Genomic DNA, 16,847 nt, shown 5'->3' with positions numbered 1-16,847 from the left:
ATTATATTCTTATTTTTTTCTGATACAGTTCCAGCTAAGATACACTTACCTAAAACTCTTGAAGGCATGGGAGCAGTTCATGCTCTTCGAGGTGAAGTGGTCAGCATCAAGATTCCTTTCAGTGGCAAACCAGATCCTGTGATCACCTGGCAGAAAGGACAAGATCTCATTGACAATAATGGCCACTACCAAGTTATTGTCACAAGATCCTTCACATCACTTGTTTTCCCCAATGGGGTAGAGAGAAAAGATGCTGGTTTCTATGTGGTCTGTGCTAAAAACAGATTTGGAATTGATCAGAAGACAGTTGAACTGGATGTGGCTGATGTTCCTGACCCACCCAGAGGAGTCAAAGTTAGTGATGTCTCACGAGATTCTGTCAACTTAACATGGACTGAGCCGGCCTCTGATGGTGGCAGCAAAATCACCAACTACATTGTTGAAAAATGTGCAACTACTGCAGAAAGATGGCTTCGTGTAGGACAAGCCCGAGAAACACGTTATACCGTGATCAACTTATTTGGAAAAACAAGTTACCAGTTCCGGGTAATAGCTGAAAATAAATTTGGTCTGAGCAAGCCTTCTGAGCCTTCAGAACCAACCATAACCAAAGAAGATAAGACCAGAGCTATGAACTATGATGAAGAGGTAGATGAAACCAGGGAAGTCTCCATGACTAAAGCATCTCACTCTTCAACCAAGGAACTCTATGAGAAATATATGATTGCTGAAGATCTTGGGCGTGGTGAGTTTGGAATTGTCCACCGTTGTGTTGAAACATCCTCAAAGAAGACATACATGGCCAAATTTGTTAAAGTCAAAGGGACTGATCAGGTTTTGGTAAAGAAGGAAATTTCCATTCTGAATATTGCTAGGCATAGAAACATCTTATACCTCCATGAATCATTTGAAAGCATGGAAGAATTAGTTATGATCTTTGAGTTTATATCAGGACTTGACATATTTGAGCGCATTAACACAAGTGCTTTTGAACTTAATGAAAGAGAAATTGTAAGTTATGTTCACCAGGTCTGTGAAGCACTTCAGTTCTTACACAGTCATAATATTGGACACTTTGACATTAGACCAGAAAATATCATTTACCAAACCAGAAGAAGCTCTACCATTAAAATAATAGAATTTGGTCAAGCCCGTCAGCTGAAACCAGGGGACAACTTCAGGCTTCTATTCACTGCCCCAGAATACTATGCACCTGAAGTCCACCAGCATGATGTTGTCAGCACAGCCACAGACATGTGGTCACTTGGAACACTGGTATATGTGCTATTGAGTGGTATCAACCCATTCCTGGCTGAAACTAACCAACAGATCATTGAGAATATCATGAATGCTGAATATACTTTCGATGAAGAAGCATTCAAAGAGATTAGCCTTGAAGCCATGGATTTTGTTGACCGGTTGTTAGTGAAAGAGAGAAAATCTCGCATGACAGCATCAGAGGCTCTCCAGCACCCATGGTTGAAGCAGAAGATAGAAAGAGTCAGTACTAAAGTTATCAGAACATTAAAACACCGGCGTTATTACCACACCCTGATCAAGAAAGACCTCAACATGGTTGTGTCAGCAGCCCGGATCTCCTGTGGTGGTGCAATTCGATCTCAGAGGGGAGTGAGTGTTGCTAAAGTTAAAGTAGCATCCATTGAAATTGGCCCAGTTTCTGGGCAGATAATGCATACAGTTGGTGAAGAAGGAGGACATGTCAAATATGTATGCAAAATTGAAAATTATGATCAGTCTACCCAAGTGACTTGGTACTTCGGCGTCCGACAGCTGGAGAACAGTGAAAAATATGAAATCACCTATGAAGATGGAGTGGCCATCCTCTATGTCAAAGACATTACCAAATTTGATGATGGTACCTACCGATGCAAAGTAGTCAATGACTACGGTGAAGACAGTTCTTATGCAGAGTTATTTGTTAAAGGTGTGAGAGAAGTCTATGATTATTACTGCCGTAGAACCATGAAGAAAATTAAGCGCAGAACAGATACAATGAGACTCCTGGAAAGGCCACCAGAATTTACCCTGCCTCTCTATAATAAGACAGCTTATGTAGGTGAAAATGTCCGGTTTGGAGTAACTATAACTGTCCACCCAGAGCCTCGTGTAACATGGTATAAATCAGGTCAGAAAATCAAACCAGGTGACGATGACAAGAAGTACACATTTGAGTCAGACAAGGGTCTTTACCAATTAACAATCAACAGTGTCACTACAGATGATGACGCTGAATATACTGTTGTGGCAAGGAACAAATACGGTGAAGACAGCTGTAAAGCAAAGCTGACGGTAACCCTACACCCACCTCCATCAGACAGTACCTTAAGACCCATGTTCAAAAGGTTACTGGCAAATGCAGAATGCCAAGAAGGCCAAAGTGTCTGCTTTGAGATCAGAGTGTCTGGCATCCCCCCACCAACATTAAAATGGGAGAAAGATGGTCAGCCACTGTCCCTTGGACCTAACATTGAAATTATCCATGAAGGCTTGGATTATTACGCTCTGCACATCAGGGACACTTTGCCTGAAGACACAGGTTATTATAGAGTCACAGCCACTAACACAGCTGGGTCCACCAGCTGCCAGGCTCACCTACAAGTGGAACGCCTGAGGTACAAGAAACAGGAATTCAAGAGTAGGGAGGAGCATGAGCGACACGTACAAAAACAAATTGACAAAACCCTCAGAATGGCTGAAATTCTTTCTGGAACTGAAAGTGTGCCACTGACACAGGTAGCTAAAGAGGCTCTGAGAGAAGCTTCCATCCTTTACAAACCAGCTGTAAGCACCAAGACTGTAAAAGGGGAATTCAGACTTGAGACAGAAGAAAAGAAAGAGGAGAGAAAACTCCGGATGCCTTATGATGTACCAGAGCCACGCAAGTACAAGCAGACTACCATAGAAGAAGACCAACGCATCAAGCAGTTCGTGCCCATGTCTGACATGAAGTGGTATAAAAAGATACGTGATCAGTATGAAATGCCTGGGAAACTTGACAGAGTTGTACAGAAACGACCCAAGCGCATCCGCCTTTCAAGATGGGAACAGTTCTATGTGATGCCTCTTCCACGCATTACGGATCAATACAGACCTAAATGGCGTATTCCTAAACTGTCCCAAGATGATCTTGAGATAGTGAGACCAGCCCGCCGGCGTACACCTTCTCCTGATTATTACTTTTACTACCGACCTAGAAGACGTTCTCTTGGAGACATCTCTGATGAAGAATTACTCCTCCCCATTGATGACTACTTAGCAATGAAAAGAACAGAGGAAGAGAGGCTGCGTCTTGAAGAAGAGCTTGAATTAGGTTTTTCAGCTTCACCCCCAAGCCGAAGCCCTCCACGCTTTGAGCTTTCTAGCCTACGTTACTCTTCACCACAAGCTCATGTCAAGGTGGAGGAAACAAGAAAAGACTTCAGGTATTCAACCTATCACATCCCAACGAAGGCTGAAGCTAGTACAAGTTATGCAGAACTGAGGGAACGGCATGCCCAGGCTGCGTACAGACAGCCAAAGCAACGGCAAAGAATCATGGCTGAGAAGGAGGATGAAGAGTTGCTTCGCCCGGTTACGACCACCCAGCGTCTCTCAGAATACAAAAGCGAACTTGACTACATGTCAAAGGAGGAAAAGTCTAGAAAGAAATCAAGGCGACAAAGAGAAGTGACAGAAATAACAGAAATTGAGGAAGAATACGAAATCTCAAAACGTGCTCAAAGAGAATCATCCTCATCCGCATCTAGACTACTGAGACGACGGCGCTCCCTGTCTCCAACTTATATTGAGTTAATGAGGCCGGTGTCTGAGCTGATCCGGTCACGTCCACAACCGGCTGAGGAATACGAAGATGACACAGAAAGAAGGTCACCTACTCCAGAAAGAACTCGCCCACGATCCCCCAGCCCTGTGTCTAGTGAGAGATCACTCTCGAGATTTGAGAGGTCTGCAAGATTTGATATCTTTTCCAGGTATGAGTCCATGAAAGCTGCTTTAAAAACTCAGAAGACATCAGAAAGGAAGTATGAAGTTTTGAGTCAGCAGCCTTTCACACTGGACCATGCCCCTCGAATCACATTGAGAATGCGCTCACACAGGGTACCATGTGGCCAAAATACACGTTTTATTTTAAATGTTCAGTCTAAGCCAACTGCTGAGGTTAAATGGTACCACAATGGTGTGGAACTCCAAGAAAGCAGTAAGATTCATTACACCAATATGAGTGGAGTTCTGACCCTGGAAATTCTGGACTGTCATATTGATGACAGTGGAACCTACCGTGCTGTGTGCACCAACTACAAGGGCGAAGCTTCTGACTATGCAACATTGGACGTAACAGGAGGGGATTATACCACCTATGCTTCCAGGCGCAGAGATGAAGAGGTCCCCAGATCTGTTTTCCCTGAGCTGACAAGAACAGAGGCGTATGCTGTTTCATCATTTAAGAAAACATCTGAGATGGAAGCTTCGTCTTCTGTCAGGGAAGTGAAATCACAGATGACAGAGACAAGGGAAAGTCTCTCCTCATATGAACACTATGCATCTGCAGAAATGAAAAGTGCTGCATTAGAAGAAAAGTCGCTGGAAGAAAAATCCACAACCAGAAAGATCAAGACAACTTTGGCGGCAAGGATTCTAACAAAGCCACGGTCCATGACTGTCTACGAGGGCGAGTCTGCAAGGTTTTCTTGTGACACCGATGGTGAGCCGGTACCAACTGTGACCTGGCTGCGTAAAGGACAAGTGCTAAGTACTTCTGCCCGCCACCAAGTGACCACCACAAAGTACAAATCAACCTTTGAGATCTCTTCAGTTCAGGCTTCCGATGATGGCAATTACAGCGTGGTGGTAGAAAACAGTGAAGGGAAACAAGAAGCAGAGTTCACTCTGACTGTTCAAAAGGCCAGGGTAACTGAAAAGGCTGTGACATCACCACCAAGAGTCAAATCCCCAGAGCCTCGGGTGAAATCCCCAGAAGCAGTTAAATCTCCAAAACGAGTGAAATCTCCAGAACCTTCTCACCCCAAAGCCGTATCACCCACAGAGACAAAAACAACATCAACAGAGAAAGTTCAGCACCTCCCAGTCTCTGCCCCACCAAAGATTACTCAGTTCCTGAAAGCAGAAGCTTCTAAAGAGATTGCAAAGCTGACCTGTGTGGTTGAAAGCAGTGTATTAAGTGTAAAAGAGGTCACCTGGTATAAAGATGGCAAGAAACTGAAGGAAAATGGGCATTTCCAGTTTCATTATTCAGCAGATGGTACCTATGAGCTCAAAATCCATAACCTCACTGAATCTGATCAAGGAGAATATGTTTGTGAGATTTCTGGTGAAGGTGGAACATCTAAAACCAACTTCCAATTTATGGGGCAAGCCTTTAAAAGTATCCATGAGAAGGTATCAAAAATATCAGAAACTAAGAAATCAGATCAGAAAACCACTGAGTCAACAGAAACCAGAAAAACTGAACCAAAAGCTCCTGAACCAATTTCCTCAAAACCAGTAATTGTTACCGGGTTGCACGATACAACTGTTTCTTCAGACAGTGTTGCTAAATTTGCAGTTAAGGCTACTGGAGAACCCCGGCCAACTGTCATCTGGACAAAAGATGGAAAGGTAACCAGTTCTTAAATGTCTCTTACTTTTATCTTCTAAAATATTTTATCTTCTAAATTCAGCTCCCCAAAAAACACTTAAAATGAAATCACTTTTTAAAGCGCAAATCATTTGCATTCTACAGGCTATTACACAAGGAGGTAAATATAAACTCTCTGAAGACAAGGGAGGGTTCCTCTTAGAAATTCACAAGACTGATACTTCTGACAGTGGACTTTATACTTGTACGGTAAAAAATTCAGCTGGATCTGTGTCCTCTAGCTGCAAATTAACAATAAAAGGTAGGTTGGCTTTTGTTTTTACCTACATTTTTTCAGAAGATAATATTAGGGAAATATTTTCAAACATCCCCCCTTATATACACATATAAGAAAGTATTAAAATAAAATTATTTTCCTAATTCCAGAATGCAATTTGTACACCAAAGTAGAAACACACATTTGAAGTTAGCATATGCTTTTCTATGAGCATAAAAAGCAGTTATTAAGTACCTTATTATATATGGTATTATATAAGATTATATAGTGTCAGCCCCTGCTCCCAGGAATATTTAAGAATAAAGTCAGTGAATATACAAAATGGCACTGCTTGCCTAAACCTTCACAGTTGCTAATTTTCCAAAGCAGTACAAAGTTAATTAAAGAACTATTTCTGTTTTACCAATTAAAATTAGTTTGCTTTCATTTCAATCTTCTGAAAGATAATTTAATGTTTTGGTTACTCAAAATCTCCCAAATCCACTTATCTCCTAAATCCTTTGACTATTCTTTTCAAGACTTTTTTCCTTAAGTCATAGGAATCATCTTTGGTTCAGTTTAGTTTAAGGACTCATTACACTGATTTCAAAAGTCACACATGACAATTTTCCAAAAGTGTAACTCAGAAAGTATTAGGTATTACCTAGACTGCATGAAGTTGACTTTTTTCTTTGTATGTTTTTCACATGCAGAATCTAGAAGAGTAAAAGGTGGGGGTCTCTTTCTAATTAAGTTTGCCTTACAGAGGTTTCTTTTTTAGCTGTAAAAGATACTGAGGCACAGAAAGTCTCTACACAAAAGACTTCTGAAATTACATCTCAGAAGAAAGCTGTTGTCCAAGAGGAAATTTCCCAAAAAGCCCTAATGTCTGAAGAAATTAAGATGTCAGAGGCAAAATCTCAAGAAAAGTTAGCCCTCAAAGAGGAAGCTTCAAAGGTTTTTATTTCCGAAGAAGTCAAGAAATCAGCAGCAACCTCCCTGGAAAAATCCATTGTCCATGAGGAAATCACTAAAACATCACAGGCATCAGAAGAAATCAGAACTCATGCTGAGATTAAAGCATTTTCTACTCAGATGAGCATAAATGAAGGTCAAAGAGTGGTTTTAAAAGCCAACATTGCTGGTGCCACTGATGTGAAATGGGTACTGAATGGCATAGAGCTTACCAACTCTGAGGAGTACCGATATGGTGTCTCAGGCAGCGATCAGACCCTCACCATCAAGCAAGCTAGTCACAGAGACGAAGGAATCCTCACCTGCATAGGCAAAACCAAGGAAGGAATTGTCAAGTGTCAATATGATTTGATGCTGAGCAAAGAACTCTCAGATGCTCCAGCCTTCATCTCCCAGCCTAGATCTCAAAATATTAATGAAGGACAAAATGTTCTCTTTACTTGTGAAATCAGTGGCGAGCCATCCCCTGAAATCGAATGGTTTAAAAACAACCTGCCAGTAAGTTTAATTATGAATATATTATTGAAGAAAAAACTAAAATACCATGTCTTCTACATCTAAAGAACTTCAACATTTCCTTTCTTTTTCCTTCGTCTTAGATTTCTGTTTCTTCAAATGTCAGCATAAGTCGCTCCAGAAACATATACTCTCTTGAAATCCGAAATGCATCAGTCAGCGACAGTGGAAAGTACACAATTAAGGCCAAAAATTTCCGTGGCCAGTGTTCAGCTACAGCTTCCTTAACGGTCCTTCGTAAGTATCTCCTCACCATTCTTCCTTACATGCTTAAGGCCTTTAGATGTTTTTTTTTGCCTCTCTTTCAAGCACAGAAAACTCTAAGAAGCCTTATTAAATTCCATGTGAAAGAGCGACAGCCATCCGATGTGAATTCATTCTTGCAGTCAAACTTTCTTTATAGTTACACAGAAACTTGGATAGATTACATTTCAAAGTAAAGCTACCAACTGCCCTGTAACATTTATTTTCAGGACACACAATATGTCAATTACTTTCTATATGACTAATCATTTTTTTCCTGGTGATTCCTAGCACCTGCATGTAATGTAATGATAGAAATATAAGGATTCATGTTTTGGAGACATTGAGCTAGCTCTTGACAAATGTATGTATATATGTATTTGCTTATGCTTCAACAGCAAATTGTTTGGGTTATGCTGCTGTGCGTGTGTTGAAGTTTCCATTTCTGTAAGTCAGCGTCATATGTCACCAATTAACCAGATGTCATTGATGTTCACTGTGTATCTGCTATGCTCCACAGCTCTAGTTGAAGAACCTTCCAGAGAGGTAGTATTGAGAACAAGTGGTGACACAAGCTTGCAAGGAAGCTTCTCGTCTCAGTCAGTCCAAATGTCTGCCTCCAAGCAGGAGGCCTCCTTCAGCAGTTTCAGCAGCAGCAGTGCTAGCAGCATGACTGAGATGAAATTTGCAAGCATGTCTGCCCAAAGCATGTCCTCCATGCAAGAGTCCTTTGTAGAAATGAGTTCCAGCAGCTTTATGGGAAAATCTAGTATGACACAACTGGAAAGTTCAACTAGTAAAATGCTTAAAGCAGGCATAAGAGGTGAGCAATAAAATTACCGGTAGAGGTAGACAAGCCAAGTAACATGGTGTAGTCTTTAGTACACACAATTCAGTAGAAAGCAAATCTTTATTTTTTTCAGTCATTCTAAGACTTTTTTTGTCATTGTTCCATAAAGGAATTCCGCCTAAAATTGAAGCTCTTCCATCTGATATCAGCATTGATGAAGGCAAAGTTCTAACAGTAGCCTGTGCTTTCACGGGTGAGCCTACCCCAGAAGTAACATGGTCCTGTGGTGGAAGAAAAATTCACAATCAAGAACAACAGGGGAGGTTCCACATTGAAAACACAGATGACCTGACAACGCTGATCATCATGGACGTACAGAAACAAGATGGTGGACTTTACACCCTGAGTTTAGGGAATGAATTTGGATCTGACTCTGCCACTGTGAATATACATATTCGATCCATTTAAGAGGGCCTGTGCCCTTATACTCTACACTCATTCTTAACTTTCTGCAAACGTTTCACATGGACTAATCTTTCTGATCTGTAAATATTTAAAGAGAAAAAAAGTAGTTTTGTATCAACCTAAATGAGTCAAAGTTCAAAAATATTCATTTCAATCTTTTCATAATTGTTGACCTAAGAATATTATACATTTGCTAATGACATGTACATACTGTATATAGCCGGATTAACGGTTATAAAGTTTTGTACCATTTATTTTATGACATTTTACAATGTAACTTTTGAAACTAACTGTTGGTAGGAGAAAGTTTCTTATGGAACGAATACCCTGCTCAACATTTAATCAATCTTTGTGCCTCAACATACTGTTGATGTCTAAGTATGCCTCAGTGGGTTGAGAAATTCCCCACTGAAGATGTCCTGTCCACCTAAAAGAGAATGATGCTGTGCACATCACTTGATATGTGCACCAATACCTATTGAATCAGAAATGTAAGGCATTGGTGATGTTTGCATTTACCCTCCTGTAAGCAACACTTTAATGTCTTACATTTTCTCTGATGATGTCACACAAAATTATCATGACAAATATTACCAGAGCAAAGTGTAACGGCCAACACTTTGTTCGCTCATTTTACACTGTCTCTGACATAAGGAGTGCCTGAATAGCTTGGAAAAATAACATCTCCTGGCCATCCCTTCATTTAACCAAGCTATTCAAGTATTCCTATGCCAGAGCAGTGCCAACTCTTGGAGGTCCCAGGGTGCAGCCAATGCCTTTGTGTGGTAGTTCTAAATTTTAATTGCACCTGAAAAACCTGGGCACCTAAGCAATGAGCCACAGCAAAAACTAAAGAACAACAACAAAATAAAGCTGTCGTTAAATTTTAAACAACAATATTACTAATTGCCCAAAATGTCAATTTGATGTAGTTCTTTTCATGCAAGTATAAATTCAATTGTTAGTTATAATTGTTGGACCTCCTTGAGATAGTAACAACAAAATAAAGCAAGCTATCTGCACCTCAAAATGTGTGGCTGGTTGTTTTCTGTGAAATTCTGGGGTGGGGAAGTATGCACCTTCAAGTATCACAAAAACAATCATAGATAAGGCAACTCAAGTTCAAAACAGCCCATACTATAAGTTCTTTTAAGCAAATGTTTAAATTATCGTGTTAGATGTATTCAGCAATTTTGTTTAAAAAGCCTAGATATAGTTCTCATGGATATATTTATCCCCAAAAATTTATCTTCTAAATATATCAAGAAAAATATTTTTAGGAGAGCTGATTCAACTCAGAATCAGCTGTGATTCAATATCTTTGATGGATTTTGACCATCTACAATTTCACAATCTTTTGTGCTAAACACCACAGGGAACAATACAAAGATGATTAACACGGTATAGATACAGTCCCTCAAAGAGCATAGTGAACGGAAAAGGACAATTTCAGGGAAAATGATCAGTTGTGCATCTGAGTCCATATTGGCTACTGCAGCTCCAAATCGAGACAAAACAAATAAAGGACCTCAGAACTAAAGAACTATTTTATTACCGGCCGGGCGCGGTGGCTCAAGCCTGTAATCCCAGCACTTTGGGAGGCCGAGACGGGCGGATCACGAGGTCAGGAGATCGAGACCATCCTGGCTGACACGGTGAAACCCCGTCTCTACTAATAAATACAAAAAACTAGCCGGGCGAGGTGGTGGGCACCTGTAGTCCCAGCCACTCGGGAGGCTGAGGCAGGAGAATGGCATGAACCCGGGAGGCGGAGCTTGCAGTGAGCTGAGATCCGGCCACTGCACTCCAGCCTGGGCGGCAGAGCGAGACTCCGTCTCAAAAAAAAAAAAAAAAGAACTATTTTATTACCAAGTCTAGATCAGTTGTTTTAAAAGCATGGTAGAATGACAGTATATGCAAGATTGACACTATTTTAAATAGTGTCATTCTACTACGCTTTTTAAACAACTGATCTAGACTTGGTAATAAAATAGTGCGAAAAATATCTGTATTTGTCCACTTCAATTTGCTAACCATAAGCCTATGATGTTATTTGCCTAAATTGACCGCCTTAATGTAAGTACAGGTGACCAAAGTTGAAGCAAATGTACTGTCAGTTTTCATTCTCCAGAGGAAGATCCTGGATTTTCACCAATTTATTCAGCAAGTTTTCTGTCTGAAGTCAGATTCCCTAAAAGCGGAGCCTGAGACGGGGATTCTTGTCTCAGTAGTTCTTTGAGGGATTATTACTCTCAGGGAAAAAGGGAATGGGGCAACCAGCAGATAGGGCAGAGGAAGAAAGCTCAGCAAGAATGGGGCCTCGGCAAAAGCCTCAGCCAGATCTAACAGGGAGCATCAATTATACCACAGAGTTGGTACCATCTAGGAGCAAGGGGGCTGACATTTTGTACTCCCTTACCAACCAGTCAATGGCTACAGGCTATAAGCTGAGGGGCTGAGGAGGCATGGAAGAGGGAAATAACCTTCCCAAGTGAAGAGGGGTGCCTGTTGGCCAGGTCAATTCTCCACGGACTAGGGCAGCCAAACAGTGAACAATCAAGAAATCGATGGAAGAATACACATTCCCTCGATATCTGAGTGACGCCAACATAAACCACTGCATCATCTTACAATGTTAAATGCCTATTCTTACCTTAATATGAGAGGCAGGACTGGCTAGGTGATGCCTAAGGATGATTCCCAGCCTTGATATGCTAGTATTCTTACATATCCTATCCGTGGCTGATATAGTCTGTGCTGATGAAAATTCCAAAACCGAGGACAGGATTTCGCACTTGCTGCAGTTGCGGCTCGCAGGCGCTGAGATCCAATTTGGGCCTGGGAGAGTGGGGAGGGAGAGCAATCTGCCCAGTGAAGGACAGCTGCGCTAAAGGCAAGGTTTTATTTCTGTTTATCCCTTAGCGAAAGCCCACTGCGCTCCAAAAGAACGGCCAGAAGCCCCTTTCCTGGCTTACCGGGCAGCCTCTTTCCCCTAATTCCTCCAAAAACAGCGCTACTCCGAAGACGCGGGGGGAGGGTCTTCCTGCCCTATACCCCACCTTCCGCAACGCCAGGAGTGGTTCCTCAGCATCATGGCGTCATTTCCGAGTCAGATCCGCTCTTCTCTCCCCCTGTCAACAGAGGGCGACAGGGAGCACCAAGCCAATGCGTGCTTTTTGGTTCCAATCTACCCCCTCCACAAAACGCATGGGCAAGCTTCACGGTCATCCTGCCCCTTTTTCTTAAATCCTTCACGTCTGTTTTATAAACCCCACACCTGGCTACATGATCAGCCGAATAATGTTGCAATTACACATCTGCATTCAAAACCCTGCATTCAAAACCCGCTCAAATCTAAGACCTGCTGTTTACTAACTTACTTCACCTGGGTCAGATTACCGAACCTCGTTCTTTGACATTCTCGTCCATAAAATGAGAATAACAGCAGCAACCTCACAGTATTCTGAGGATTAGACAAGTTACTACATGTAAAACTCAGAACAGTGCTTAGCAGAGCACCCAATAAATACCAGCAATCATTATTCTGTTAGGGACCACTGTACAGAATATTGAAGCTAGGGACTAGAGAGGCAGCATTTTAGAGGGGACCTAGCCTAGGTCTCACTGGTACTCATTAGATGTACAGCAGGCCACCTTCGTTCTTGGGGAACCTATCCCAAGATCCCCCAGTGGAATCCTGAAACTGGATTATACTGAATCCTACATATACTATGATTTTTCTTACACATACATACTGATATGGTTTGGCTGTGTTCCCACCCAAATCTCATCTTGAATGGTAGCTCCCATAATTCCCACCTTGTGAGAGGGACCCGGTAGGAGATAATTGAATCATGGGAGCGGTTTCCCCCATACTGTTATCATGGTAGTGAGTAAGTCTCACGAGATCTGATGGTTTTGTAAGGGGAAACCCCTTTTGCTTGGTTCTCATTTCTCTCTTCCCTGACACTATGTAAGATGTGACTTGCTCCTCCTTGCCTTTGCCGTGATTGTGAGGCCTCCCCAGCTACGTGGAACTGTAAGTCAATTAAACCTCTTTCCTTTATAAACGACCCAGTCTCAGGTACGTCTTTATCAGCAGCGTGAAAATGGACTAATACACATACCTATGAAAGTTTAATTTATAAATTAGGCAAATTAGACACAGTAAGAGATTAACAACAATAATAGAACAATGTACTATAATAAAAGTTATATGAATGTGATCTCTCTCTGTCTAAATATCTTATTGTACTGTACTGCAGGTAACACAAAACAGCAGAAAGTGAAACCACAGATTAGAGGGGACTAGTGTATTCGTTATCTAGCACTGCTGGAATAAAGTACAACAAACAGAGTGGCAGACACAACAGAAATGTATTGTCTCGCAGCTCTGGAGGTTGGAAGTCTAAAATCAAGGTGTTGGCAGGGTTGGTTCCTTCTGAGAACTCTGAGGGAAGACTCTCTCCTAAGCCTCTCTCCTTGTCTGTAGATAGCTACCTTCATGTTCACACGACATTTTCCCTGCATGTCTGTGTCCAAATTTCTCCATTTTGGAATACCAGTCATACTACTGAGGCTCATCCTAGTTACCCCACTTCAACTTAATTACCTCTATAAAGCCTATCACCAAATAAGTTCGCATCCTGAGGTACTTGAGGTTAGGAGTCCAACATCTCTTAGGGAGGGACATAATACACATCTATCACCCTAGATGTGACGGACTTAGAACAGCACCTCTGGAATTTCTGAAAAGAGAGATTTATTCTCTCTATCCAATAGTACCTGATTATGTAGACGGTTGTAGAGGTTGTTAAACCAGAAACAGTCCATAAAATAACAAGTTAAATTTGTATCTCCGTGGTGACTGATTCAAGAAGAATGTTTTATGATTGTGCTCCAGAAAGAAAAAGTGATTTTCAATTTTGTTTACTGTGCCGCAAATGTAATTTTGAGAAATTCGGTAGAGAAAGTCATTTCCTTGTAATAGGAGAAAATAGTGTCTGCTACTTAAGTAGGACTTTTGAAAATAGACTGGCCCATGGGTTTTTATTTTAAGGTTATAAAATGTGAAAACTTTGTTTTACGCATTTTGGTACCCCTGAGTCAATGTTTCCCAAACTCTGCTCCTCAAGATGTTGTGGAAAAACTGTTCCACAGCCTAATAAACTTAGGATTTGGGTAACTGTTCTTCTCTATACAGGATTTCTCGGAGTCTTTGATGAGCTATGAATTATGTTTCCAGGAGGTGGCACAGTGCTCCCCAAATTTATTTGAAGACAGAATTTGCTTTTCATTGGTGCTATGCACAATGCAGGTGCATAGCATGTCAAGACAGGCTATATAAGGTGGAAACACTGAAGGTGTGGAAGGGAATAGATCTTGGTTGAAGGGGCAACTGAATATCCCCTAAGAAATGAAGTTAAGTGCTATGATCGAAGAAATCCAGAGTGTTTGAGAGCACATTGCTAAGTCATCTTATCCAGTCAGAGAAAGGGCCAAACAGGCAAAAGCTGCAACCTAAAATGTGGGATAAGAAGGGGCATGCCTCGCTTTCCAGGCAGACAACCTTTGCACCTGCAGAGACCTTGGGGCAAAGGACAGCACAATACATCCAAAAAAGTTTTAAATTTTTTTATTTTTTGTTTAGTAGAAAAAATATTATAGTGGAACAAACTTTGAAGGGCTCGGTGCAAGAGGCAAGGCCACCTTGCAGAAAGCCTCATACACCATATAATAGAGTTTGGACTTTTCCCTAAGAGGTAAGGGAATCACTAGAGATTTAAGTCAACTAGAGACTTGATAAAATTTTATTTTTACCAAGTCTTTAGCTGTTCTGAGAAAGCTATGACATTTGTTTGCTTTCTACATCAAAGAGCTTATTTTCTCCTATAGAATTCCACTCACAGGAAGACTTTACCTACCACCAAATTTCTAACCCATGGTGTCGCTTGTAATTATAGCACTGGGAGGTTATAGTCAATCATGGAAAGGTCTTTCCTAAGATTTTCGTGGGACTTGGGGGTGCACATAAATGAAGTCAATCTGTTAATGACTTCCCAGGCATAGGAAAAGTGGCAGCAAGGGGTGGATATAGGAGGGCACCTTACTGCCCCAAACCTTCTAAGTGACAGAGGCCACTGCTATGGCATTGGCAGTGAAGAGGTAGAAGAGTCCCGCCCAGCAAGCCAAGTTACACTGAGGATGTTGTGTCAGGAATACAGCCGATGGAGATGATTCCCATCCACTCCTGCTCTATTTCAAAAGAGATGGGAAGCAGGTAAGAGGAATGGGCAGCTATGCCAATGCTTCTCAATCTTGTAGGAATTCCCTCCAAAAGATAGCATGTCCTAAAAGTCGGAATTCCAAACATGAAACTCACGCTTATCCTGAGATTGTTAGTGATCCACAAGGTCCCTGAGACTGTGTCTATGTATATTTTTTAGGTTTCATTTACAAAGATGCCAGTGACTTTAAAAGTTTAAGAAATGCTGTCCTACATGTGTCTAAGAGGTGGCAGCCTAGATAGGATTTATGAAAATAGATTGGCCCATGGGTTTTTATTTGAAGTTATAAAAAGTGAGAGTTTGGATTTGTGCTTTTTGGTATCTCTGGGTCAGCATTTCCCCAACTCTTTTCCTTGGGATGTCTAAGCCACCTGAGAAATACCTACACATAGTTCCCCCTAAAAAGAGGCAGTGACGAACTCCACTTTTGAAACCCCTACAAAGGCTCGATGCTCAGAATTTCCTTTCCTTCTGCATCCAAGAGAGGCTGCTGCCAATGAACCTTGTGTTTCCTGAACAAGCAGAGCCTCAAGGATGAATACTTCTTGCTATATGCAATAGATATGAATTCCCTGAGTTACAGAAGTCTCCAGGGATGCTGAGGGGCCTCTGTCAGACACCAGTCTCAGCCTTATGAAGGGATGTAGCACATGAATGAATGCCGTTTTTTGTTGTCAGCTGCCAGTTCCGAGACCACCATAATCAACTTTTAGCTTTTGGTCAGATGAAGGACACAGGTATTCCTTGTTCTCCAACTTGCCAAGAAATTCAGCCCACATGCATCAGGCCAGCTGTTTCCCCTTCACTTCCATGTCCCTGCCACAACCCAAAGCAGCCAGAGAGAAGGGACACCACCAGGCCCATCAGGCCAAGACAAGGTGGGAGGCTGAGATGCTCTGTCCTAAAAACCTGAAGGACTACTAAGGGGAAGAGAATGAGACCCCTGATGGAGATAACCACCAGAAGGAAAGCTCAAAATGGAGAATATTGAGATCCAGGTCTTTGAATAACATGCCCAGAGTCACATGGTTAGCAACAGAGCTGGAGCCAGAGGCCAGGTCTCTGTTTATCAGTGTTGTCTTTCCACCCCTTCACAACACCAAGAACCAAACCTGCTAGAGGGTGAGCAGGCAAGAGAGTGCTTGTTTAAGGAGAACAGGGCTCTTTTCCACTTTGAGAATCACTGTAGTTCCAGGATAGAGTCCACAGCAAAATGCCATCAGGTTGCTTCCTATAAAAAAAGCCTTTCATTTCTAGTGTAGGGAATTCCTCTTCTCAGAAAGCTCAGGCCAGAGATGCTGAAATACAATCAGGAAATAGGGTGCTTACCTGACCCAGCGTGTCACGTGAAGGGACAGCAGTGGGAGAGCTTCCCTGAAACTACACTACTGGACCCTACAGTATTCATAGAAAAGAATCTTTCCATCATTGCAGAAAGAAAGCATCCTAGCAAAATAATCTGCCTATTTCTTGGTAGGGGTTGAGACAGAGGGAAGCAGACTGAAAGTTCTTGAAATATTTAAGATATGGGATTGTAGCCACTATAAGAAAGGTTTCTGAGTGCAGGGCATTATACAGAAATTATTTCAGAGAACTTGAAGGATTTGGCTTTATTCATTGTGGTTTGACACTGGGATGAGTACATTTCTTACTTAAAGGGAAATAGCTTTCTCTTTCAGAGAAGAATTCTCAAAGGTA

General features: G+C 41.7%; 1 protein-coding gene across 50 annotated transcripts in view; it reads left to right on the top strand.

Moving 5' to 3' along the window:
* Nucleotides 1-9,892, top strand: part of TTN (titin) — a 272,676-nt gene extending 262,784 nt beyond the window's left edge. For 49 of the 50 annotated variants that reach the window (XM_031651844.1, XM_031651839.1, XM_031651871.1 and 46 more), the window contains 6 exons: nucleotides 29-5,637; nucleotides 5,762-5,918; nucleotides 6,655-7,346; nucleotides 7,448-7,601; nucleotides 8,128-8,430; nucleotides 8,567-9,892. In XM_031651844.1, the coding sequence (XP_031507704.1) occupies nucleotides 29-5,637; nucleotides 5,762-5,918; nucleotides 6,655-7,346; nucleotides 7,448-7,601; nucleotides 8,128-8,430; nucleotides 8,567-8,865 (7,214 nt within the window). In that variant the 3' untranslated portion in view covers nucleotides 8,866-9,892. The remainder of the gene's footprint in view (nucleotides 1-28; nucleotides 5,638-5,761; nucleotides 5,919-6,654; nucleotides 7,347-7,447; nucleotides 7,602-8,127; nucleotides 8,431-8,566) is intronic. The other variant, XM_031651845.1, reaches the window with a different exon arrangement.
* Nucleotides 9,893-16,847: the final 6,955 nt, after the last annotated feature.

This window comes from Papio anubis, chromosome 10 (assembly GCF_008728515.1).
Source record: "Papio anubis isolate 15944 chromosome 10, Panubis1.0, whole genome shotgun sequence".
NCBI classification, from domain to species: Eukaryota; Metazoa; Chordata; class Mammalia; order Primates; family Cercopithecidae; genus Papio; species Papio anubis.
This window is presented reverse-complemented; position numbering and strand designations above follow the sequence as displayed.